We start from the raw sequence: 21328 nt of genomic DNA on the forward strand, positions 1-21328 counted from the left end.
GCCATCTGTGGGCTTGATGAATGGCTTATTCACTATTGCCCACCTCCTATTGCATTGTTAAGGAATTTCTGTTACAGCAAAAGCAGCAATGGGAACAGGTACACACTTGGAATCCCTACGTTTCCCATCACCCAGAGGTGGCAAGTCTGAAAGCGTGAGGATGACTTCTTGACACTTCAGGTGTGCTGCCCATGGGGAGGCAGTGCCCTAGAACATTGGACTGCCATCCTGATGTAAAACAGAGCCTCAAACTGTGGACCGAGGCATGGCACAATTTCATAGCCAGAATAATGTCTGTAATGTCAAATGGGTGGAATTAAGACCGGCCCTGCTCACCACCACATCCAACACTTACTGCAGGGTGGCTGGTGCTGCTGTTCAGAAAATCCTTCATCTCCTTTGAGGGGCTCGCTTGGAGGACTGTCCATCCCTGGCTGTTGAATTTAGCTGTGGCCGTGTGGCTTACTGTGGCCTATGAACCAGGAGTGGACCTGCTGTATTTTGCATCTGTGCGTAAGATTTACCATCTAGGCAGGCTCGTCACTGCTCTCTTCCCAAAGTCATCTGACTGGCCAAGTCCCAGGAGGGGCTGCTGTGCAGGGCTGGATGCAGATGGTGACGTGGAGCAGAGCTGCAGCTGACCTGCCTGGAAGAGATGGGCGAGGACCACATCTATTTAGCTTGCCCTTACATTTTATTGGCTTACATTTGTTACTGCAGCATCAATGATCCCAGGTGGGCTGATAAACCCATTCACATATTTCTGCTTTTCTCGACTGTGACGCTGGGCTCTTTTGCTTTCAAGGTCCTAGTTCCCAAGGCTGGAATGCTCTCACCTGGGACCTCAGCGATCCATCTGCTGCACTGAAAGTTCAGACAGTCATCAGCTATTTGGGCTGCTCATACCACTTAGCTAATAGTTCAAGAAAAGCGTGCTGTCTCAGTGGGGATTGCTAACGCCAGTGAAAGGGCTATCTTGGAGCTCAGTGGATTCTCTAGGTACTTCTTAGTGTTTTCACGACTAATATTGTGACTAATAAAGGCAAGACGACAACTGCTTCAGACACACTGAAATGAAAATCTGAGTCTTCTCACTGGGTAAAGACCCTGACCATCCCAAGTACTGCTTAGGGTCAAGAAAACATGGAATGGATAGTGGAAGAAGGAAGGCGTAGCTGCTTTTCACAGCGTCACAGCTAGCCACAGCATGAGGACAGTAGCAGGCATGCAGGCTGTCCTCTTTGGTGTGTGCATGTGTGTGTGAGCACGTGTGGGAGCATATGTGTGTGTGCATTAGTGTGAGCATGTGCATACATGTGAATGTGTCTATGAACGTGTGTGCACAAGAATGTCTATGAACATGTGCATGTGAATGTGCTCGTGAGCATGCGTGTACATGTGCGAGCATCAGCATGAGTGCATGTGAGCATGTATGACTGTGTGAACATGTGTAGATGTGAACATGTGTTGTGCATGTGTATGTGCATGTGCACGTGAGCCTAGGGGCACGCATGCCATTTGTTAATTGATTACTCCTTTTTCCACTTCTCAGTATCCCCACTATTTTACACAGGGAATATTAGTGGTGGCAGATGGTGAACTTTGAAACTTAGATTTTCATGTCAGAGAATATCCAGACGGGTTTGTGGCTGTACCAGAGAACCTGCGTCCCCCAGAGATGTCGAGGAAGACTCTTGGGTCTTTACTGTTTCTGGGGAAGGTAAAAGCACCTGTGTTGGGTGGTGTGAGTACAGCACTGTGTCGGGACCTGTCCGAGTGTGTGGCTTACCTGTGGACACAGAACAGCTGTGTGTGGGCAGTGCTGGTCCTTCACTACCTCGTTTGCCCTCAGCCCCACTTCCCACATCCCAAGCTCTGCTTCATGGCCTAGGAGGCCTCTCCTCCCAGCCAGCTTCTGGTTAGGATCAGCACACGGGAGCAGCAGCGGCTGGCCGGGAAGACGAGCCCATTCTCTCTGCCCTGGTTCTGATGGAGTCTCCGGCACAGCAGGTGCAGCTGTGTCAACTCTTGCGTGAACACCAGGGGTGGGTTCGCTTTTCCTAAGGGCCCCACCTTCATTTCTCCTGGCTCCAATGCTGGGTGGAGAACTGAACACACAGAAGCAGAGCATGTCCGATGACAAACACGTGTGCCCCAAATCACACGAGTTACCCTGCTGTGCACCTCCCCGTGTGCACATGCCAGGCACGGCCACCCTGCCCACAGCCTGCGCCTGGAGCCAGACACTCCTCCTCCTCAGTCTCACGCCAGCTGCATCTTAGCAGTGGCTGCCCCGTCCAGCACTGAAGTGAGACGTGCAGAGCTAGTCTTTGTTTTAACCCTGGCTTTACTTAAAAACTTGGACATATTTAATCAATTTCAAAGGCAGTATTCATTTATTAAAAATGGCAAATGCATACAAGCATGAAGAAGTAAAAATTGCTGTTGCTTGAAATAATGTCATTTTGGTGCATATTCTCTGAGTGAGGTCAGACTGCACAGCTCACTGGTAGCCCACGTCTGAGACTTACCTTCCTGAACAACAGAACGATTCCTTTTTCACCCTGTCAGTATCCCCCATAATTGTACACAGGGAAATGAGTGGTGGTGGATGGTGAACTTTGAAACTTAGTTTTTCAAAGTATTAAAAAGGAGAAAGGCCTGCAGATTGGCCGTTTGCAGGCTTTGCTCCTTAAGTTTTCTTCCATACTTGATGCTGGTGGAGACACAATCTTGATTCTTCACATGCAGTTTTGGGGAGTGTAACAGGTGAACTCCGTCTTTTACCTCTAGTTCCAAACCTTTTACTGATTCAGTAGGACTAAATGCCAGATCCATTTTCCTCTTTGCCTGACAAAACATGCTTAAGGTGCACGTGCTTACAACTGAGAAATTACGTAAGTCAACCCACCAGGCAGGCAGACTCTGTAAAATGTCTGCTACCGTCCACAAAATACCAAAACACTCCAGAGCATCCCTTTGCCACCAAGACAGCGTTTTCCATAGAATTTCAATTCTTGTGTGTTTTCCAAACATGCTAGAACCACACTAAGAAAATCTCATCTGGATTGGCTGTCCTCTCACAAAGGCTGTTGTTGTCTTTCTAATAAAAAACCACACAAAACAACATCACTCCCAAGTATAGAATACTTTATGTTTTATTTATTCCATTGAAAATCCCAAGTTCCTTCGTGGTGACCCTCCCTCTGCCCTCACACCTCAGCCCATGCCCCACCTGCCCGTGGGTCTGGCTCCCAGGCCACCAGGGGGCCCACTGCGTCCCGTCGCACACACGAGGGATTTAACTCAATGCTATGTACATTCACAGTTCTGAATACCCGCCAACTCTAAGTCACCACAAAGAGAAGAGAGAATCAGGAGGAACAAACATCCATTCAAAGTCTGTTTATCAGAGATTTTTTTCTGAAAATGCACAGTGGCATTTCATTCAAAAAAAAACCCTTCATCTGCAGACCTGCGGAAGGGAGACGGCCTGGGTCCCTTCCCTCGGAATATCTTAGTTTATTTACCTCCTTCATTGGCCATTTGCAGGCTCTTCTCCTTGAAACATGAATCTTTACGCATTCTCCAATTATAAAATCAATGACTGTTAGCTACCAAAGGCTGCACTAGAATTTCTTCTGTATCCAACACGCCGAGAGCCCTGAAATTGACTTCGGTTTACTCCGTCCCTGTCTGTCCTGCTGGCAGTGTCCATGCTAGAAACAAGTCGAGGTGATTGATTGAAACGGAGCTGAAGGTTGTTTTTAAATGTCTGTCAGTGGAGAAACGCGTATCACGAATCTCTGAGGAAGTTAGTAAACGTTTTTCCTGTACTTACTGGCCTTGGTGGTCACTTTCTATAGAGATGCCCCAAATATAAAAATCAATTCATTTCAGAAATCAAAAAAAAATTTCAAATACACCCGGAGCCTTTGCTTTAGGAAGCGAACTAAAGTCTGTGATGATGATTGTGCTTGAAGGATGGGTTTCTAATTATGTCATAAAAAATGATGAAACAAGGTGACGTCATGGGGACTTCAGGTGACACCAAAATACCCCCTTCCCAGGGCCTGGAAGTCCCTCTGCCTTTGACTCTAAGATGGGGCAGGACCCCTGCTCTCAGTGGGATATGCCCGCGACCCTGGCGCCGGGAGGCAGTGCTGCAAAGAGGAGTGGTGTCCACGCAGCTGTCACCAGACATCCTCGTCACCCTCTGCACCGCATGGCCCAGCGTCTCCTTCCACAAGCAAAAGACTGCAGCTCCCCTCTCTGCAGGAAGGTCAGCCACACTCAGGCGGCTGTGTCATGCCAGTCACCATGGAAACCAGGGCTGAGAGGAAGATGCAGCCGCTTCCAGCAGGTACCCGGCCTGAGAGCAAGGGAGGAGCGGCACGGTGGCGGCTGCCTTGAGCTTCCAGCTTGGGCCCTGCTCATTTGAACAATATTCAACTTCGGATTGGAGTTTAGGCTACGGTGAAGTGGATTACGTTATGCCGAAACAAAAACACCAAACTGCCAACGTTTATAAAAAAAGAGAGGACTGGAAAAGGATTAAGAAAAGCAGAAAAAGTGTTTTGGGGCTAGATCCTTGAGTTCACACCTCCCCAGGGGACCCAACGGAAGGAGAGGGATTACCTGCTGGAGAGAGGCCTGATGGAAATTTAAGTCAAAGCCCAAACAGCCTCAGATTCTATATTTAAAAAAAAAAAAAGGCCTATAAATAAATATCCTTTGACCCTAAAAGGAAAAATGAAGTAGAAAAACAATTTTCATTTTTAAAAAAATGCTGCATGTTTCCTGAAGTACCTAAATGGAGTTTATAAAATACTCATGAGCTCCAGCACACAGGTAGAAACACTGAAAACTCAGGCGACGGCTCTGCCAGGCTGTGGAACCAGAGAGGCAGACGGCGGTTTCGTGCCAGAGCGACACGCAGGCGCACGCTCCGTGTGGTAGGCGTGTGCTGTGTGCACGGAGGCCCGCCCGGTGCACGCTGCCGCTGCAAGAGGCTGTGACAGAGACTCGAAATCAGGACCCCGTGGGAGAACACGGGGCGGCACCGGTGCCCCCCGCCCAGCAGGGAACCTGACCCCATGGGGTCCAAGCCAGGCGAGGGATCCGCGTGCGCGCCCTCTGATTCTCGCACAGTACGCGCCGGTTCTGCAACAGAGACTCTTCACAAAGGAACAAGACACAAACAGCCCCCGAAGCCCTTGGAACTCGGGCTGAAGACAGTGCCTGGACAGCAGGAGTGAGGAGCGGAGCCCAGAGGTCACTCGCAAAGAGGCTCATGGCGGTGATGGCCACGCGGGAGGGGCCGCGTCTCTCCGCAACCCTCGGTCCTAATCCAGCTTCTTGCGAACGGGCTTCCGCCCAGCGTCCGAGTTTTCCGGGCTGAAATCGGCACAGAAGCCGTTTGGGATCAGCGCAGGCGGGGTCTCTGCACAGCTTTCGAAATGTGTCTGATCCGGGTACAGGTATTCCTCCGCGAAGTCAGGGTACATTTCTGCAAACCTGTGGAAGTCAGCTGGAAAGACAAAGGCACCTGTGGTTATGGAATGGGGAGCCGCAAATGTCTAGGATGTGGAGGCTCTTTTCCCAGGGCCCTGGTGGGTGTCCCGCTCACGCCCTTTGGGGAGCGTTAGAATCGTCTGTGAAATGGATGCTTTCAGGGTGGAGACAGGAACTCGCGCTTACTTTCTTTGCAGTGCACGAAGTCACCCTGACAACGGGGGCAGGCTGAGTGTCCTCCTAGCTACTCCTGCTTTGGGAAAACCTATAGAAAGCTTCTGGTTTTGGATTCGACAGATATATCCTGGGGACTTAGCACTTCTGAGGCACTGTAACCAGAGGAGCTGGCTCAGGGACATGACCAAGTGTCTGGGTAGTGATCTGGCACTCTGAGGGGGTGCCCTCGCCCACACCGGAGGAACCGGCAGGCAGGGGGCCGTCCTCACAGAGCCTCGGACTGCACTTCCTGGCCACTCTGTGCCTGGTTCTCGGGTGAGCACCCTCGGCTCCTACCGATGGCCCCATGGAGGCTTCTGGCGGGGCTGGAAAGATGGTGCAGGGGGCTGGTCATGCTAGGCAGCTCCAGAAACACTCAGAACCCTGGCCACCCGGCGAGGAATCCAAGGATGGCTGTTACCAGAAATTGTCTGCAGCTGGTCGGTGCCCGCTACAAACATCAAAGAGCCCAAACACACAAAGGGGCGTTGTGTGCTTTCAAAACTGAAACAAGCGCGCGCATGTGCACATGCAAACACACGGTAACTAAACACACATGCGTGCACACACACAAAACAAGCGCACGCACACAAACTAAACACACGTGCGCTTTCAAAATGGAAACAAACGCACGCAAGAGCACACACACACTTCTAAGCACGCACATGTGCACACACACACAGTAACTAAACACACGTGCGCTTTCCATACTGAAACAAGCACGCGAGCACACACGGTAACTAAACACACATGCACCCCTACACACACAAAACAAGCACACATACGGTAACTAAACACACGTGTGCACACACACACAAAACAAGTGCATGCACCCACAGGGTAACTAAACACACATGCGCACACACAAAAGCACATGCACACACACAGTAACTAAATACACGTGCGCACACACCGACACAAAAGTGCACGCACACACACAGTAAACACAGGTACACACACACAAGCACACGCACACACGGTAACTAAACACACATGCATGCACACACACAAAAAACAAGTGCACGCACACACACAGTAACTAAACACACATATGCACACACAAGCACACACAGACACAGTAACTAAACACATGCGTGCACACACACAAGCACACGCACAGACACGGTAACTGAACACACATGTGCGCACACACAAAACAAGCACACGCACACACGGTAACTAAACACACGCACACACAAAACAAGCGCACGTGCACACACGGTAACTAAACACACATGCATGCACACACACAAAACAAGCACATGCACACACACAGTAACTAAACATACATGGATGCACACACACAAAAGTGCACACACGGTAACTAAATACACATGCATGCGCACATACAGAAAACAAGCGCACGCACACACGCACAGTAAACACACATGCACACACACACAAAAGCACAAGCACACAGACACGGTAACTAAACACACATGCATGCTTTCAAAATGGAAACATGCACACACATGCACGCACACACAAAAACTAAACATGCACACTTTCAATACTGAAACAAGCGTGCACATGCACACACACACACGTGTGCACACATGGTAACTAAACACACATGCACACTTTCAATACTAAAAGCATGCACACGTGTGCACACACACGGTAACTAAACACACATATGCGCTTTCAATACTGAAACAAGTGCGCACATCTGCACTTCCGCCTCCGGACCCCACGCAGACGCTGTGCACGCAGCGCTCTCGCGTGTCTTCTCATTTGCTCTGAGGCCACACTTCAAGGTGGGGATTGCGGCATCCACCGTGAGGAGCGAGGCCAGAGCCTGCAGCCCTCGGAGCCCCGGGTGGATGCAGCGTGGCTCATTCACACTGCAGGAGAGGGAGGCGCCCCGGGCTCGGGTTTGCAGATTTTGCACAGCAATTTAAAAATATCAACCGCCATTTCCCAGACACCGACAGCTCGTGCTCTGGAAACAGCGGTGTTACCAGTCACTTCATCAGACATCCAGGCAGGTGAGTTTTCTCGGGAGGAAGTCGCCCTGGGCGGCACGGTGGTCTGCAGTGCCCCTCCTCGTCTCTCCTGACAGACCCCTCCCCGGCCGGCAGTGACAAAGGCCACAGCCAGTGGCCTCGAAGGCTGGTGCGGGTATCCTCCACCTCCAGGCACCTGGATCCCAGCCTGAGGCCACGGAAGGCTCAGAGCTTCGGAACTGGGCTTGCAGTTTGGTTGTATAAATCACCAAAACAGATTGGAAAGCTCCCTACGAACTTTGCCGGGTCTCCAGAACCTTCCTTCTCAGGGGTTTCTGTGATACACAGGGCAGCCTGGTGAATGGAGGCATGGCAAGGACTCTACTCCCGTCCTGGACTCCCAAGGAGACTCGCCCCACACTGCCTGGCCTCTGCCCAGAGGCTGCGAGCACGACCCCACTCCTGCCGGCTCACCGAATGTGATCTTCCCCTTCTCCTCTTGGTCAATGGCTCGGAACAGGTCGGTCACGGTGAGCTCCGCCACCCCCAGGGCCGTCTTGAGGATGCAGGACAGGTCACCTTCGCCGACGCTGCCATCCTCCTGCGCTCCATACATCTGCAAGGCAAGCTGGGTGTCACCTTGCGGCCTCCTCCCCTGCCCACCAGGCCCCGCTGTCCAGGGACACCCCAGAGGCCCTGCCCCGCTTTCTCAGAACTGCTGGGCACCTGCAGGGTTGGCGGCTGGACACGGGGGACTTGAGCTTCCGTGTGGAGCCACGTGGCAGGGCCCTGTGCCTTGGATCTGGCCCCTCCAGGTGCCTTGTGGACACACAGCAGATGCTTCTCGGGCAAGGACTCAGACGCTGCCCACCCCACCCGTGATAGCTCAGCAAAGCAACCCGCACCTGTGGCTGTCATTGGGAGGCCGCAGAAGGGACCTGCCTGGGCCATGGGCGAGCGCCGCGCAAGCCTGGGCTCCAGAGTCTCCCCACAGCCCTCTGCCTGCGTAAGTGCAGGCTACAGCGGAGGTGTTCACAAGCATCAGTAATAACATTTAAAAAGCCCCGATGGTTAGAAATCGACAGGGCAGATCAAGAGCAGAAATGAGAATGACCTGGGAGGGCCCCGGGCGGAGCGGAAACCAGGACTGGGCTCTCTCCTGAGCCTCACATGTGAGGCCTTCTCTCTTCCTCCTGCTCCAGCTGTGGAGGCGGAGGCTCCGGCCCTCTCTGTGCAGGGACCAGGGGCGAGGCACCTGCCGCCCGCACCCCCCAGCTCCACGGTGCTCCCCTCCTGGCTTCATACGGACCCTGTGACCTGGGGATCCCCCACACCCCTTGTTCAGGGCCTGCCCGTCCCTCTGTCTCCTCGGAAACACTTCAGCTCCCTGTGGGGTGCAGGGTCCTGCCCCAGCCCTTGAGGCTCGAGCCTGGTCCACGGGCTCTGTGGCAGCACCTTCGTCTCAGACGCCGCCGTGTCCTTCCGCTCCAACCCCTGGGCTCCCTCGGACCCCTCCCTGCCCCCTCAGATGGGCCAGCTCTTCTACCTGGTTCCTGCCCCCAGTCCTCTACCTGGGGATGCACTATCCTCCGCCGCCCTCTCTGCCTGGGGCCTGCGGTTCCCGGGACTCCTGACAGGGCCGTCGCCCTGACTCCGAGCCCCTCCTCCCCTTCTCCTGCTCCAGTGCGCTATTATCTTGTGAGCATTCACTCCACCCTCGGAGAAGCGGGCTGCACGTGAGGGGCGTTGCCCTCTCTTCAAGGAGGGGCTGCACGTTCACCTCACCCGGCTCCTCCTCGTGGTGCTCAGGGGAGAAACGCTGACGCCTCCAGCCCGCTGGCCTGGCAAGCTGTCCCAGGGATCACACCCTCTTCCCGAGGCTCTGCCTCTACTCCCGCAGCCTACTGCCGCAGGCTCTGGGGGCCCCATCCTCACCCTCCACCCTCCTCCCCTGGGCCTCATCCCACAGCGCTGGTGCACGCGGCCACCCTGTCTTCTGTGGACTACGTTTCTCTCCTGCTTTTAGATTTCCTGAATCAAACATCTGCAGACAAAATCCAGGCTGGTGCTGCTAGAGCCTCAGCACAGGCCCGGTCAAACCCTCAGGGCCATGGCCTCCAGCTCCTCGATCAACCCGGATCCCACTCAGTCCCCAGGGAGCAGTGCCTTCTGCCCCCCAGTGGCTGCAAGGCTGCTTCAGAGGGGACGACCTGACATCGGTGTCCGTTTGGACATGAGAACTGCAGGTGCGGACTTTCATCCTTCAGCCTGGTGTAGATGCTGCATGGGAAATGCAGAGGTAGGACGGAGGCTACTACAGGCGACAGACTTCAGGTTCTCACTGTCCATTCTCTGAGCCACTGCAATTTTTACCAGGACATCTTAAGGGTTTACACAGTAATAATAATGAAAAAGAACAAAAACAAGGGGCCCCAAGGCGTATGAAGCACGTCTGTGCGTTGCACATCTGGAAAGTTGAGCACTGGCATGTGCCTCTGGGGTCCTAGGTGCTAGGAGTTCTGTGGCCACAGTCAGCCTGGGAGGCAGCGTCCTGCATCTGTATGTCCCACGGGCAGCACGCTGGTGCAGCTGCCATGCTCTCTCACACGAGACTGCTCCGTGGAAGCCCTTCCGGCTACACGCAGCCCCCCTAGAATGTGCCAGGGTCCCAGGGCAGCAGAAAAGCAGTGACCATGACATCAGGAAATGACGCCATGTAAGGTGTAGGCTGCAGAAAGGGGACACGGGGAGGCAGCCTGCAAGAAGGTGGGAGGAAGGCAGGTAAGCTGAAGAATGCCAGGGCATCTCCTGTCAGGGCAGAGCTGCTGAGGGTGGAGGTGAGGCGGGACCCAGGCGTCGTCGCCGGGACGCAGACGCAGCCACATCAGCCGGCCTGGAAGCCTGTGAGACGGGATCACCCATCCTGCCCCTAGGGGTCACTGTAGGGCAGCCTGGGCCTCACCCATCGCCTGGTTCACCTGAGAAAGACCTCCCAGCCCACCCCAAGCAGGGACCCCGTGCACACTGTCCTCCCCGGCAGGCGTCCTCAACCCTACCACAGCCAGTTACCCTGCCCACCTGCAGGCGGGGCCTCTGCGGGGGGACGGTTGGGCTCCACAGCCCACTGTTTGAGAAACAAGGCAATGCCACCCCCACCACTGCTATCATTCAGTTCCAGATTATACTTGTAGCTTTAGAGCAGGGGCTGGTGGGGCCAGCAGAACAGGGGGCGGTGGCTCATGCCTGTAATCCCAGCACTTTGGGAGGCCAAGGTGGGCGGATCACTTGAGGCCAAGAGTTTGAGACCAGCCTGGCCAACATGGTGAAACCCTGTCTCTTCTAAAATTACAAAAATTAGCCGGGTGTCGTGGCATGAGCCTGTAATCCCAGCTTCTTGGGAGGCTGAGGCACGAGGATCGCTTGAACCTGGGAGGCAGAGGTTGGTTGCAGTGAGCCAAGACTGTACCACTGCACTCCAGCCTGGACAACAGAGTGAGACTCCGTCTCAAAAAAATTAAAAAAAACAAAAAACCAGGGCACGGTGAAAGCAGGGTCAGCGGGGGCCGTGAGGCCACAGGGCCTGGCTGAGACCAGGGGCCCTGGGACGCAGGCTGCCTAGGCCTGGAGGAGGTGTGGAGGCCGGGCTTTCTTACACAGGGCCGCCAAATGTGGAGGTCATCCAGTTCATCCTGCCTGGGGTGACCCCCACAAGCCACCTTTGCATGTGGGGACATTCCCCAGTGTTGCTATGGAGAGGGTGCTGGCGTCAGAAGCGACAGAAGGGAGTTCTTGGAGCAATGAGAGACAAGCAGCTTCCTGACTCACACATCAGGCCCTCGAGAGTCTGGCTGATGTGAGTCACACCCTGTGAGAAGCCTTGGTAAAACTGCCTCTGTTACAGGAAAAGCCGGCCCCGCTCTATCCCAGATGAAATCCACATTGGTGCTGCTGGAGCCTCAGCATAGGCCAGGCCAAACCCTTAGGGTTACTTAGCCTCCCGCCCTCCAGCCCTGACCCAGACCCCACTCAGCCCCCAGGGAGCAGCGACTCCCTTCCCCCCCCCCGCGGTGAGGCAGGTCCTAAGGGCTTCCCAGGAGTCTGCAGCTGGGCTGGGACCCCAGACTCCGCCAGTGGTGAATGACTGGGCTCTGACATGTAGCCCCTGGGGTTAGCCGAGGCGGGCAGCTCCTAAGCCATGCTTTCTTCGCCAGTCCACAGTCCGAGGGGGAGAGAGGGCGAGGCGTGTGGCCCCTGTGTTAGGTGCCCTGCAGTGTGTGATGGGGTGTGACACCACCAGCCCCACCCAGGTGCCCCAGGACCCAGGAAGAACCTCACCCATGCCTTTCTGATGAGTGTGGATTGCTAATTCCAGCAAGAAATAAATCTGGGAGTTTTTTTGGGCATTTTACAAACAACAGCTAGCATAAAAAGCTTACGTAAAAATAGCAGTTGGGCAAATGATCAATTAACTGATATTATAAGGAACTAGAGAAATGAACAGTGGTGCTGACGTGACTGCACCGACCTACCTCCAGTCAAATCCATGTGAACTGTGCACTCACCTTGAAAGCCAGCTGGATGGTGTCCAGGGTCCGGGCCGGCCGGCAGACGACAGACAGGGCAACCACGCACTCTCGCAGGTCCACCTGGCCGCTGCCGCTCTGTGGAGAGAGACGCTCTCAGCCACAGCTCGGCTGCCGCCTTTGGCACTGGAGAAATGCCAGGGCTTCCCACGGCTCCTGGTGTTAATTAAGGGCCAGTCCCGCTCTCACTCGGGAACGCCTGCCCACGTGAAAAGGGAATCTTGGAAGGACATTCCACCAAGTGGGTTCTCCAAGGTCACTGTGCTGCGTACACTTTTTGGGGCCATTACAATGAATTCCCAGAGTTCACAAGGCTGCCACAGGAAGCACCTCAGCAAAGCACACGCAATGCAGTGCCTGCCACCTGCCGAGACTTGCATTTGAGAAAACCCCACAAGCACCAAGGCTGCTTCTGGGCTCTAGGAATTTAGTGTGTTTATGGCAACCCATCCATCCTGCAGAAAGAAGGCGAACCCGGAGCTGTGAGGTGGAGCTAAACGCGCAGCCTGGGCCAGCTGTGGAAGCCAGTCGGCCCTGCGCTGACCATTCTCAGCAACTCCTCACACCCAGCGTCTCCAGGGACATGCTGTGAGTGAGCAGGGTGGTAAGAGGCACAGGTCAGGGCTGACAGGGTCTGCACTTCTGATGATGATGGGGACGATCTGCACGTGGCTGCAGGGTGTGCCCAGGCCACAGGAAAGAACCTCCCAGGTCAGGGCTGGAGGAGGTGAGGAGCACCCTGGACAGGGGGAGGACTCTGTTCAGAGAGCAGGAGATGAAGGGCAACCAGGAGTGTAGGGAGGACTCCCTGGTCATAGAGCAGGAGGAGGTTCCAGGAGGACAGCAGGAGGAGCAGGAGGAGAATCCAGGGATAGAGGGAGGACTCTCAGGTTGGAGAAAACAAGGTGGGGAGCACCCAGGGTAGGGGGAGGACTGTGGCCAAGAGCAGGTGAGGAGCACCCAGAGGCAAAGGAAGGACTCCCTGGTTGGAGAGAGCAGGAGAAGATGAGGAGCACCAGGACAGGCGAAGGATTTTGGCCAGAGAGCAGGTGGTGAGGAGTACCCAGGACAGGGGGAGGACTCTGGCCAGAGAGCAGGAGGTGAGGAGCACTCAGGAGCAGAGAGAGGACTCTAGTCAGAGAGGAGGAGGTGAGGAGCACCTGGGGCAGAGGGAGGATGCTCTGGTCAGAGAGCAGGAGGTGATGAGCACCCAGGATAGGGGGAGGACTCTGGCCAGACAGCAGGTGCGGAGCACCCAAGAGCAGAGGGAGGACTCTGGTCAGAGCAAGAGGAGGTGAGGTGAGGAGCACCCAGGAGCAGAGGGAGGACTTTGACCAGCAGTTGCCCCTCTACGCTTGTGTCAAACACAGGCCGTAGGTGCTAGGGGTGAGGCGCACACAGGTCCCTGAGGGTCTTCTGAGGGAACTGACAGCTTTCTCTGCGCTACGCCACACCCCTTGCAAGGCATGGGCACCGGGACTGGGGCTTGGGTATCTGGCAGGTGCAAACGACGACAAGTCCCTGGCTCGGGGAAGGTCTCAGCCTGGGGGTCTGAGGTCCTGCGTATAAACGGAGAATATTCCTACCTCGTAAGATCATGCGCATTTGAAATTGCAGAAAATAAAAAATTAACCGCACAGTGTCATAAGTGACCTCGGAATGCTGCCTGTGAAACCAGCATTCACTATTTCGCATTTCAGTTCCAACACCGTGGTAAAGCCCTGGGTGCAAACGCAGCCGCAGCTGCACGGACCCCAGGCAGGCCTCGCATCCGAGACGCCATTTCCAGCTGCCCCGTAGCAGAGGCCCCGTGGCTGGGGCCCCGTGGTACGTGTGGGAGAACGCCCCGAGCCACACACTGTGATCCTTGGTTCACGCTCTGCACACGCGCGGGGCGGCCTCCTTCCCGTCCTGGGTGCTCCTCATCTTCTCCTGCTCTCTCCAACCAGGGAGTCCTTCCTTTGCCTCTGGGTGCTCCTCACCTCCTGCTCTCTGGCCAGAGTCCCCCTGCCCTGAGTCTCACCTGCTCTCTGGCCAGAGAGGCCTCCTGCCTGCCCGGGCTCCACCCGGGGCGGCACTACAGCTGCTCCGTATTGGTGCAAAGCACATATCGCACTGTCACACGGGGAATCCCACGACGCTGTAGTGGGACAGTCAAGGCTGAAGGAGCCCTCTACACATACCTGGCGTGTCACCGGCTCCTCTAGGACCACAGCGTAAGTGTCCATGCTGTGACACTGACACCCAGAAAAGACCAGGATTGGCCGACCTGTGGCTCGCCGTGGCAGCCTGTCCCGCCCCTGCATACCACCTCGCACCTTCCTAAAACCCCAAGGCTGCCCACATGTTCAGGCCCAGCTGGCATGACCATGGATGCCTCATCAGTTACGATGAGGACCTGGGGATGACGTGTGGAGGGCGGAGGGGAGTGGGCGGCTGCGGCAGGAGGAAGCCCTCCCACACCCACAGGCTGGCGGGGGGCCTCCAAGCCCATCATAGAGGACGGGCACATTACTAGAAATTCTGACGCTGCAAAGAGCAGCTCTGGTGAGCAGGGGCCCTGCAGGGGGTCCCTTTGGAGACCCCAGGCTGGGCGTCACCATTTGATATTGTTAGACTCCATAATCAGACTAAAAAAACCCCCAAACCACAGGCACGTTCATCAGTAAAGGGCAATTTAAACGTCTAATGTGTACATGTATTTAAAAGCACGGGAGGAAACACCCTCACAATGACAGGGTGGGGTAGTGAGGGGTGGTTTCCCGTCTCTGCTTTCAAATTCGTGTGAAAATATATTTATATTAGAATGAGAACAATCTATACTTCAAAAAGTAGGAGCTTTTGCGGAGACCCCACTCCTCAGGCGACAGCCCCTACCTCGTCGAACAGTGAAAACATGTCTTCCAGCAAGTCAGAAACAGGAACTTCCAGGGAAGCTGCAAACTCCGCAATGCCCATCTTCTCTCCTCCCTTCTTCCTGGCACTTTCTGAGTATTTGTCCAGATCTTTTTCAAGTTTTTCCGGTTTTAGCCTAGACAAAAAGAGAGGGAAAGCTTTCTTTCTCAATAAAATGGCGCACGTTAACACTAGATTTAGTTGTCAGATGCATCAAAATATTAGAATTATTTACAGAAGTAGCAGCAAGTTAGTTTTCAAGAAAAGGCATTCTCCTAACTGGAAGGTGTGAGATGTGTTCTGTCCAAGTGTCAAGCCAGGTGCCTGTGCCCCTGAGACCCGTTCCCTTCCCCAGGGCAGGTCTCGCAGGACACAGGGTGGCCCTCCTGGGGCGCCACCCACACAGACAGCTGGTGCCAGGCACTAAGGGATTTAAAGACACTATGTAGGCTGAAGTTGATGTTTGAAAAAAGCCAAGCAAACACCAGAATAAACATCATTAATAATTACTTCCTTAGCTCCCCGCCCTGCAACCCCAGGGAGCCCCCGCCGGCCTTGGCAGCACGGGTTCTAGCTAACGCTCAGGTAAGGAGAACCAGGTACTCACCCGAGGCCCCGCACGAGCCTGGCAAATTCTAAAAGGCAAGTGTCAGCGGGAAGACGGAGCTGTCCTTCCGCCAGGGCCAGCTGGCAGTCCTCGAACGTGTAGTCCGTTACGGAGACGCCCAAGGCCCTGCAAGGAGGGCAGCACCCCCGTCAGCCCAGCCCCATGGCGGCCAGTTCTCACCGCCCCACCGGAGTAGCCGCCGATGGCTCAGGGGAGAGGAGGGCTAAGGAGAGGCAGTGAGACAGGGGAATGGCCTGTTGCTGGGGCAGTCACACATGTATCGATGAGCTTCACTCTCATAGGGGTGCTCTGAAACAATGGCAACAGTCATACCAACGGTCACCGATCACAGACTGCCATCACACGAGAACCGTGAAAAAGTAACATGAAGCAGAGTGAAGCGGGGGGCACCCTCACTCCCACAGCTGCCCTGGCCGTGCCGTGTGTGCTCAAGTGATGAGAAATCGGTGCCTCTCCAGTCCTATTTGAGAGCCGCTCAAGTTCCCCTTGGCAAACCTAGGCATCACCATTTGGGAACAGGAGAGTCTCAGGCTATCCACAGGAAAGAAGGACAAGCCTAACTGAGGGGCTGCCCATGAAGCTCACAGGAGCCCTGGCTGGGAGAACCACCCACCTCTGCCAGCTGACTCCAGGTGGGCCAGGGACCAGGAGCCCTGGCTGGGAGAACCACCCACCTCCGCCAGCCACACCTGGGGCCATCCCCGGCCTCTCCTGATGGCCCGTCCTGGGTGGCACCTCTCTCCAGTCCAGCACTGCACATGTGTCATTCATCTCAGAACCCTGAATGACACGGAGGCCAGCCCCATCCCAGAGGAAAACCAAGGTCAGGGAAGGATGTGTGCACTCTGCCACCCTGGGGTGCCGCTGTCCTCGCAGCGGGCAGGGGAGGAGAACGTGCTTCCAGCACTGCCTCCTAGGACCCGCTACGGGATTGGAAAACCAGCCGGGAGGCGGCACCGCCAGGGTCCCTCTGCTCGTGACCAACTCCACACCCTGAGTGGTGCTGCATGGGGCACCCGCCCAGGCCCAGGAGTCCGAGGCTGCTTCTCCCTCCCATGTTCCTTGGTGGGGGTTTTGCTGATGGTGGTAGACCCCTCAATGGCCCTGACGTGATGAACACAGCTCCTGGTAATTCAGAGTGGGGTTTTAAGAGAATTCTGAATTACTACAATGGAAATGGCGGCACTCTCATACCCTGAAAAAAGGTGCAGGTTCCTCAGAGTCCGTTTGAAATGGAGGGCTCTAAAATAATCAGTGAGGCCCATAGGCAATCTCTCCTTGAGTTCTGTAAAATGTGTTTTCCTCCTCCCAAGTCCCCAAAAGTAGCAGGTATTGGCAGCAGTCCGGATCACAGGTGCTGGGCTTGGAGGTGGGAATGCATTCCCCTGGCTTGGCACCTACTCAGCTTTTTGTATTGTTCAGAGCGGCCTGTGGTGCGGTTGTGTGGAGCTTTGGGGGACAGAGACTGCAGGACCCATTTTTACCCTCGGGTACATGCTCTGGGAGGGAGAGGACGGGAATGTGAGGGAAAGGGCTGCCCAGCTGAATCTGCAGGGTGTCAGCCGAGTGCGAACACAGTGACTGGGAGGTCAGGGCCAGGTACACTCTGCTGGCCCAGCCATGGCTGTGTTCCCCTCTGGGCTCTCTGGAGAGGCAAGTTCCCAGCCATGCCCCATCTGCTGCAGCAGGAGCCTGGGGGTGGGGCCGGCGGACTGAGGTGGATGTGGCTCCCAGGTGGCTCCTGCAGCTCAGGTCTGGCAGCCGCCTGGTGGAGGGGAGGCTCCAGCTCCACTGGACAGAGCTTTGCAGGAGGAAGCACTAGGGAGGTGTCCAGGTGGGGGTAAATTCAGGTGGGAGGACCTGGTTGCAAGGACAAGTTTTAGGGGAATGGGACCCTGAGGGATGGAAGGTGTTGAGGGAGGGAGATGGGGAAGATGTGTGAGAGAGGGAGGGGGGAGGGCGTGTGAGCTGACGGCACTAAGGGAGGAAGAGGGGAAGGGCGTGTGACCTGACGGCACTGAGAGAGGGAGAGAGGAGGGTGTGTGAGCCGACAGCACTGCTGGCCATGCAAGCAGGGGACCTGGGACCATGGGAAGCAAGGACATTCCCTCTTCCTAACTGCATGCATGAGAATTGTGTAAGTAGCACAAGTCACCTTACAAGATTAAATGTGCAGCCACAGCTCTGCCCTGCCAGATAGGGTAAGGGCACTGGTAAGTATCACACAGGCGGATGAGCAAAGGCAGGCGTGGAGGCCACCACACAGATGTGAAGTTGGCCCAGGCCAGTGCCCCGTTGGATCATTTAGGGCACAGGGAACATAGGGCCTGGGGTGACCAACAGCTGCAGGAAGGTCTGGAAAAATCAGTCATGCATCTTCCAAACATCAAAGGCGGTGAAATGCCATCAGAGGGAAACAAGGGACGTGCAGCCCAAGGCCAAGCACACTTCACCAACATGCATGGAGCTGGTTCCTGTGCTTCAGCAAGAATGCCTTTTCCTGACACTGTTGGCTATTTTAAACACACAGGGAGCAGCACTCCGGGAGACGCCCCTGACTCAGCAGCGGGGCAAGGAGCTGCTCACTTACTCGGCCATGACTCGCCGCACGTTGCTGGCATACAGCGCGGGGCTCCTCTTCTCCTCCTCAGAAGGGCTGTACACGGGAAGGAACTGAGCACACAGAGAAGCTGCGTTAGTATCACCAGACGCTGACCTCAGCAACATACCATAACGACAACTGGGAGGCTGACAAATTAAGATCTGTCAAAGCAATGCCCATTAGAACCGTCTTCAAAGTCGTCATGCGCACACGCGTGCACGCACACACTCACCCCAAGATGCATGAACTGCACACGTGTGCACCTGAACACTCACGCCCGTCAGTGCTCCTAGGAGCACCTGCTGCCTACGGCAGAACATCCAGCTCCCTGATGTACACTCACCCCATCAGTGCTCCTAGGAGCACCTGCTGCCTATGGCAGAACATCCGGCTCCCTGATCTACACTCACCCCCGTCAGTGCTCCTAGGAGCACCTGCTGCCTACGGCAGAACATCCGGCTCCCTGATCTCACAGAGGGCTTACGCCAACTTCTCACAGAATCCGTTTTGTAATGGGGATACTGCAGCACGTTATTCCGACATTTGGAACAGATTATTGGCACCTTGTGCATTTTGAAATTAAAAGAAATTGTCCAATGAACTTGTCCTTGCCTGAGTGACACTTACACAGCAGTTTAAATGAATGTGACCCACAGTGCACACGGTGCAGGAAAGGGCAGAAGACCACCCTGGACGTCCTTTTCTCTCATATGGAATATTTCAGAATACAGGAACATCCTGAAACCCCAGTTCTCGCTGTTATTTCTAGAACTTCCGTAAACTGCCATGGCTCCTCGCATCAGCATTTGCATCTTGTATGAACAATGTAAGGACAGAGCAGTTTTGCAAAGCCATTCACTTTCTTTTCAACTCTTAAAATTAGAAACCAGGCCTGTAACACAGCCGTTCAACACCAGGGAGCCCTCAGGAGCTCAAGCTCAGTCCCTGTGTTCTGTGCTCGAGGCCTGGCCTGCACCCTCCCAGCCACTGCCCATCCAGCCACATAATCCTGCTGGGTGGGGGGACTGCCGCCCTCAGGCCTGGGCCGAGGCCCTTCAGCCCAGTCCTCTGTAATGAGAGTGGCTTATCCTCTGTGGAAGTGAACAGCTGGGCTGAAAGCTGGGCTCATTGGTATATTTCGTAATGCTCTGCAATATTTAAGGCAGCAAATTGTTTTATTAAATATTTAAGTTGCATGTGACTCATCTTTTATTTCCAGTTGCAAGAAGTGCATATTAATTCCCCTTTCAAACAAAAAAAGAACGACTCCTCATTGACTTAGATAAAATTGTGCAGGCTACACAGAGGTGACTATTTAGCCCAAGGTCTTGACTCTGGAGACCTGGGTCAGGCTGAGAAGGGGATTCTTTGACTATGTATTAAACAGAGCAAGGTGCTATGACAAGCTCAGCGGTATTAAATATGTCAAGTAAAACTAAAAGCCAAGTGAGTAATTCTTTGCATGTGGGCCAGCTTCATATGCCCTTAAGCTACAATACCCATAATAACGAATGGTAGGTTTAAAAAATTCCTACACAGCTGGGTGTGGTAGCTCATGCCCGGGATCCCAGCACTTTAGGAGGCTGAGGCAGAGGACTGCTTGAGCCCAGGAGTTTGAGACCAGCCTAGGCAACAAAGCGAGACCCGTCTCTAAAAAAATTAGCTAGGCATGGTGGCGTGTGCCTGTGGTCCAATTACACGGGAGGCTGAGGTAGGGCGATCGCTTGGGCCCAGGAGGTAGAGGCTGCAGTGAGCCCAACGCTATACTCCAGCCTGGGCAACAGAGCAAGACGCTGTCTCAGAAAAACAAAGAACAAAAACCCAAATCGTATCCAAGTGGTTCAGACTCATACAAGAGACATAAAGTCATTGATGTAAAGTAACCAGCCTCTGCCAAGCCCTGAGAAATGGAAAGACGGGAAAGCAAGACAGGTGCTACGTCACATTGTACAAGGCTTATCTGGGCATCCTGGTGTAACCTTGTGTCTGCATCAGCCACTGTGAAGAGCACTGTGTAACTCCGTATCCATACGAACCTCGATTTCCACTTGGTTGTGAAACTGACACAGCGTGAGCCACAGGATTTCCAGCCTTTAAAACAGATTGCGCAATGTTGAGCAGATTTACAACACAGGTTAAGAAGTAAATTACTTCTAATTCTGGAGTGAAACCTCCAGACGCGCCCTCCAGAGGGCACTACCGGGCAGTCAACGCTCCCGCGGAGGGAGTGCTGTGCCCACCCAGCCCGAGCCCCAGTGTGACATGCAGCTGTGGGTGGAAATGCTGCTTTTCTGATTCAACACCTGCTGATGTCTTTGGTTCATCTAGCAAGACACCATCTCCTGCTTGTTCTCCAGCTCAGGAGACCTTGTACAGCCCACACCCATCCCTCCTCCCTCCACACCTGTCCCTCCTCGCCGTCCCCAGGCAGCACAGGCCCTAAGTCATGCCGCCCCTCTAGCCTGGATCCAGAGTTCCCAACCTCAGAACCAGGATCTCCATGCCTCTGCTGCAGGAGTTGACATGGGAGACATTCGGAGCTGCTCCCGGGGCCACACGCCCCCAACAGACAGCCCACCGCCCCAACCCTGTTTCTGCCCTGTCATGCCAACCCCAGCCCTAGGCCCCAGGGACCCCAGAGCGCCCATACCCCCCAGAGTCCCTTCCCAGCTCTGCTCCCAGCTGGGAGCCTCCACACGCCAGCCTGGGAAGCACGGACCCAACACCTTCACCTGAACGCACCAGCGGACCCATGTCCTCCCAAGCGCCTGGGATGCAGCTGCTCTCTCTTGGACTTCCCCGCTCCCTCTGCCCTCCCTCCCGACGTCAGCTCAGACATCAGCACCCAGGAGGCCCTGACGAGCCTGTGGCCCCGGCTTCTCCTCTGGGGCTCATTCCCGTTTCCGTGGGGTTGTTCATCATTGCATAACTGACCTTCAGTGTC

At 54.8% G+C, this 21328-nt stretch overlaps 1 protein-coding gene across 5 annotated transcripts in view; it reads right to left on the bottom strand.

Moving 5' to 3' along the window:
* Window positions 1-3133: 3133 nt before the first annotated feature.
* LPCAT1 (lysophosphatidylcholine acyltransferase 1) overlaps window positions 3134-21328 on the bottom strand; it is a 61835-nt gene continuing 43640 nt past the window's right edge. For 2 of the 5 annotated variants that reach the window (XR_012413557.1, XM_073993121.1), the window contains exons 8-14: window positions 18819-20475; window positions 18373-18683; window positions 15762-15887; window positions 15137-15290; window positions 12239-12337; window positions 8151-8292; window positions 3134-5530 (exon numbers count right to left, since the gene is read on the bottom strand). Coding sequence is in view for 4 of the 5 variants with exons in the window: in XM_073993121.1 (XP_073849222.1) it covers window positions 5346-5530; window positions 8151-8292; window positions 12239-12337; window positions 15137-15290; window positions 15762-15887; window positions 18373-18509 (843 nt within the window). In the remaining variant the exon portion in view is untranslated. Of the gene's footprint in view, window positions 5531-8150; window positions 8293-12238; window positions 12338-15136; window positions 15291-15761; window positions 15888-18372; window positions 18684-18750; window positions 20476-21328 lie in introns of those variants that run through there. The other 3 variants (XM_005556556.5, XM_073993120.1, XM_073993122.1) reach the window with 2 other exon arrangements.

This window comes from Macaca fascicularis, chromosome 6 (assembly GCF_037993035.2).
Source record: "Macaca fascicularis isolate 582-1 chromosome 6, T2T-MFA8v1.1".
Lineage (NCBI taxonomy): Eukaryota > Metazoa > Chordata > Mammalia > Primates > Cercopithecidae > Macaca > Macaca fascicularis.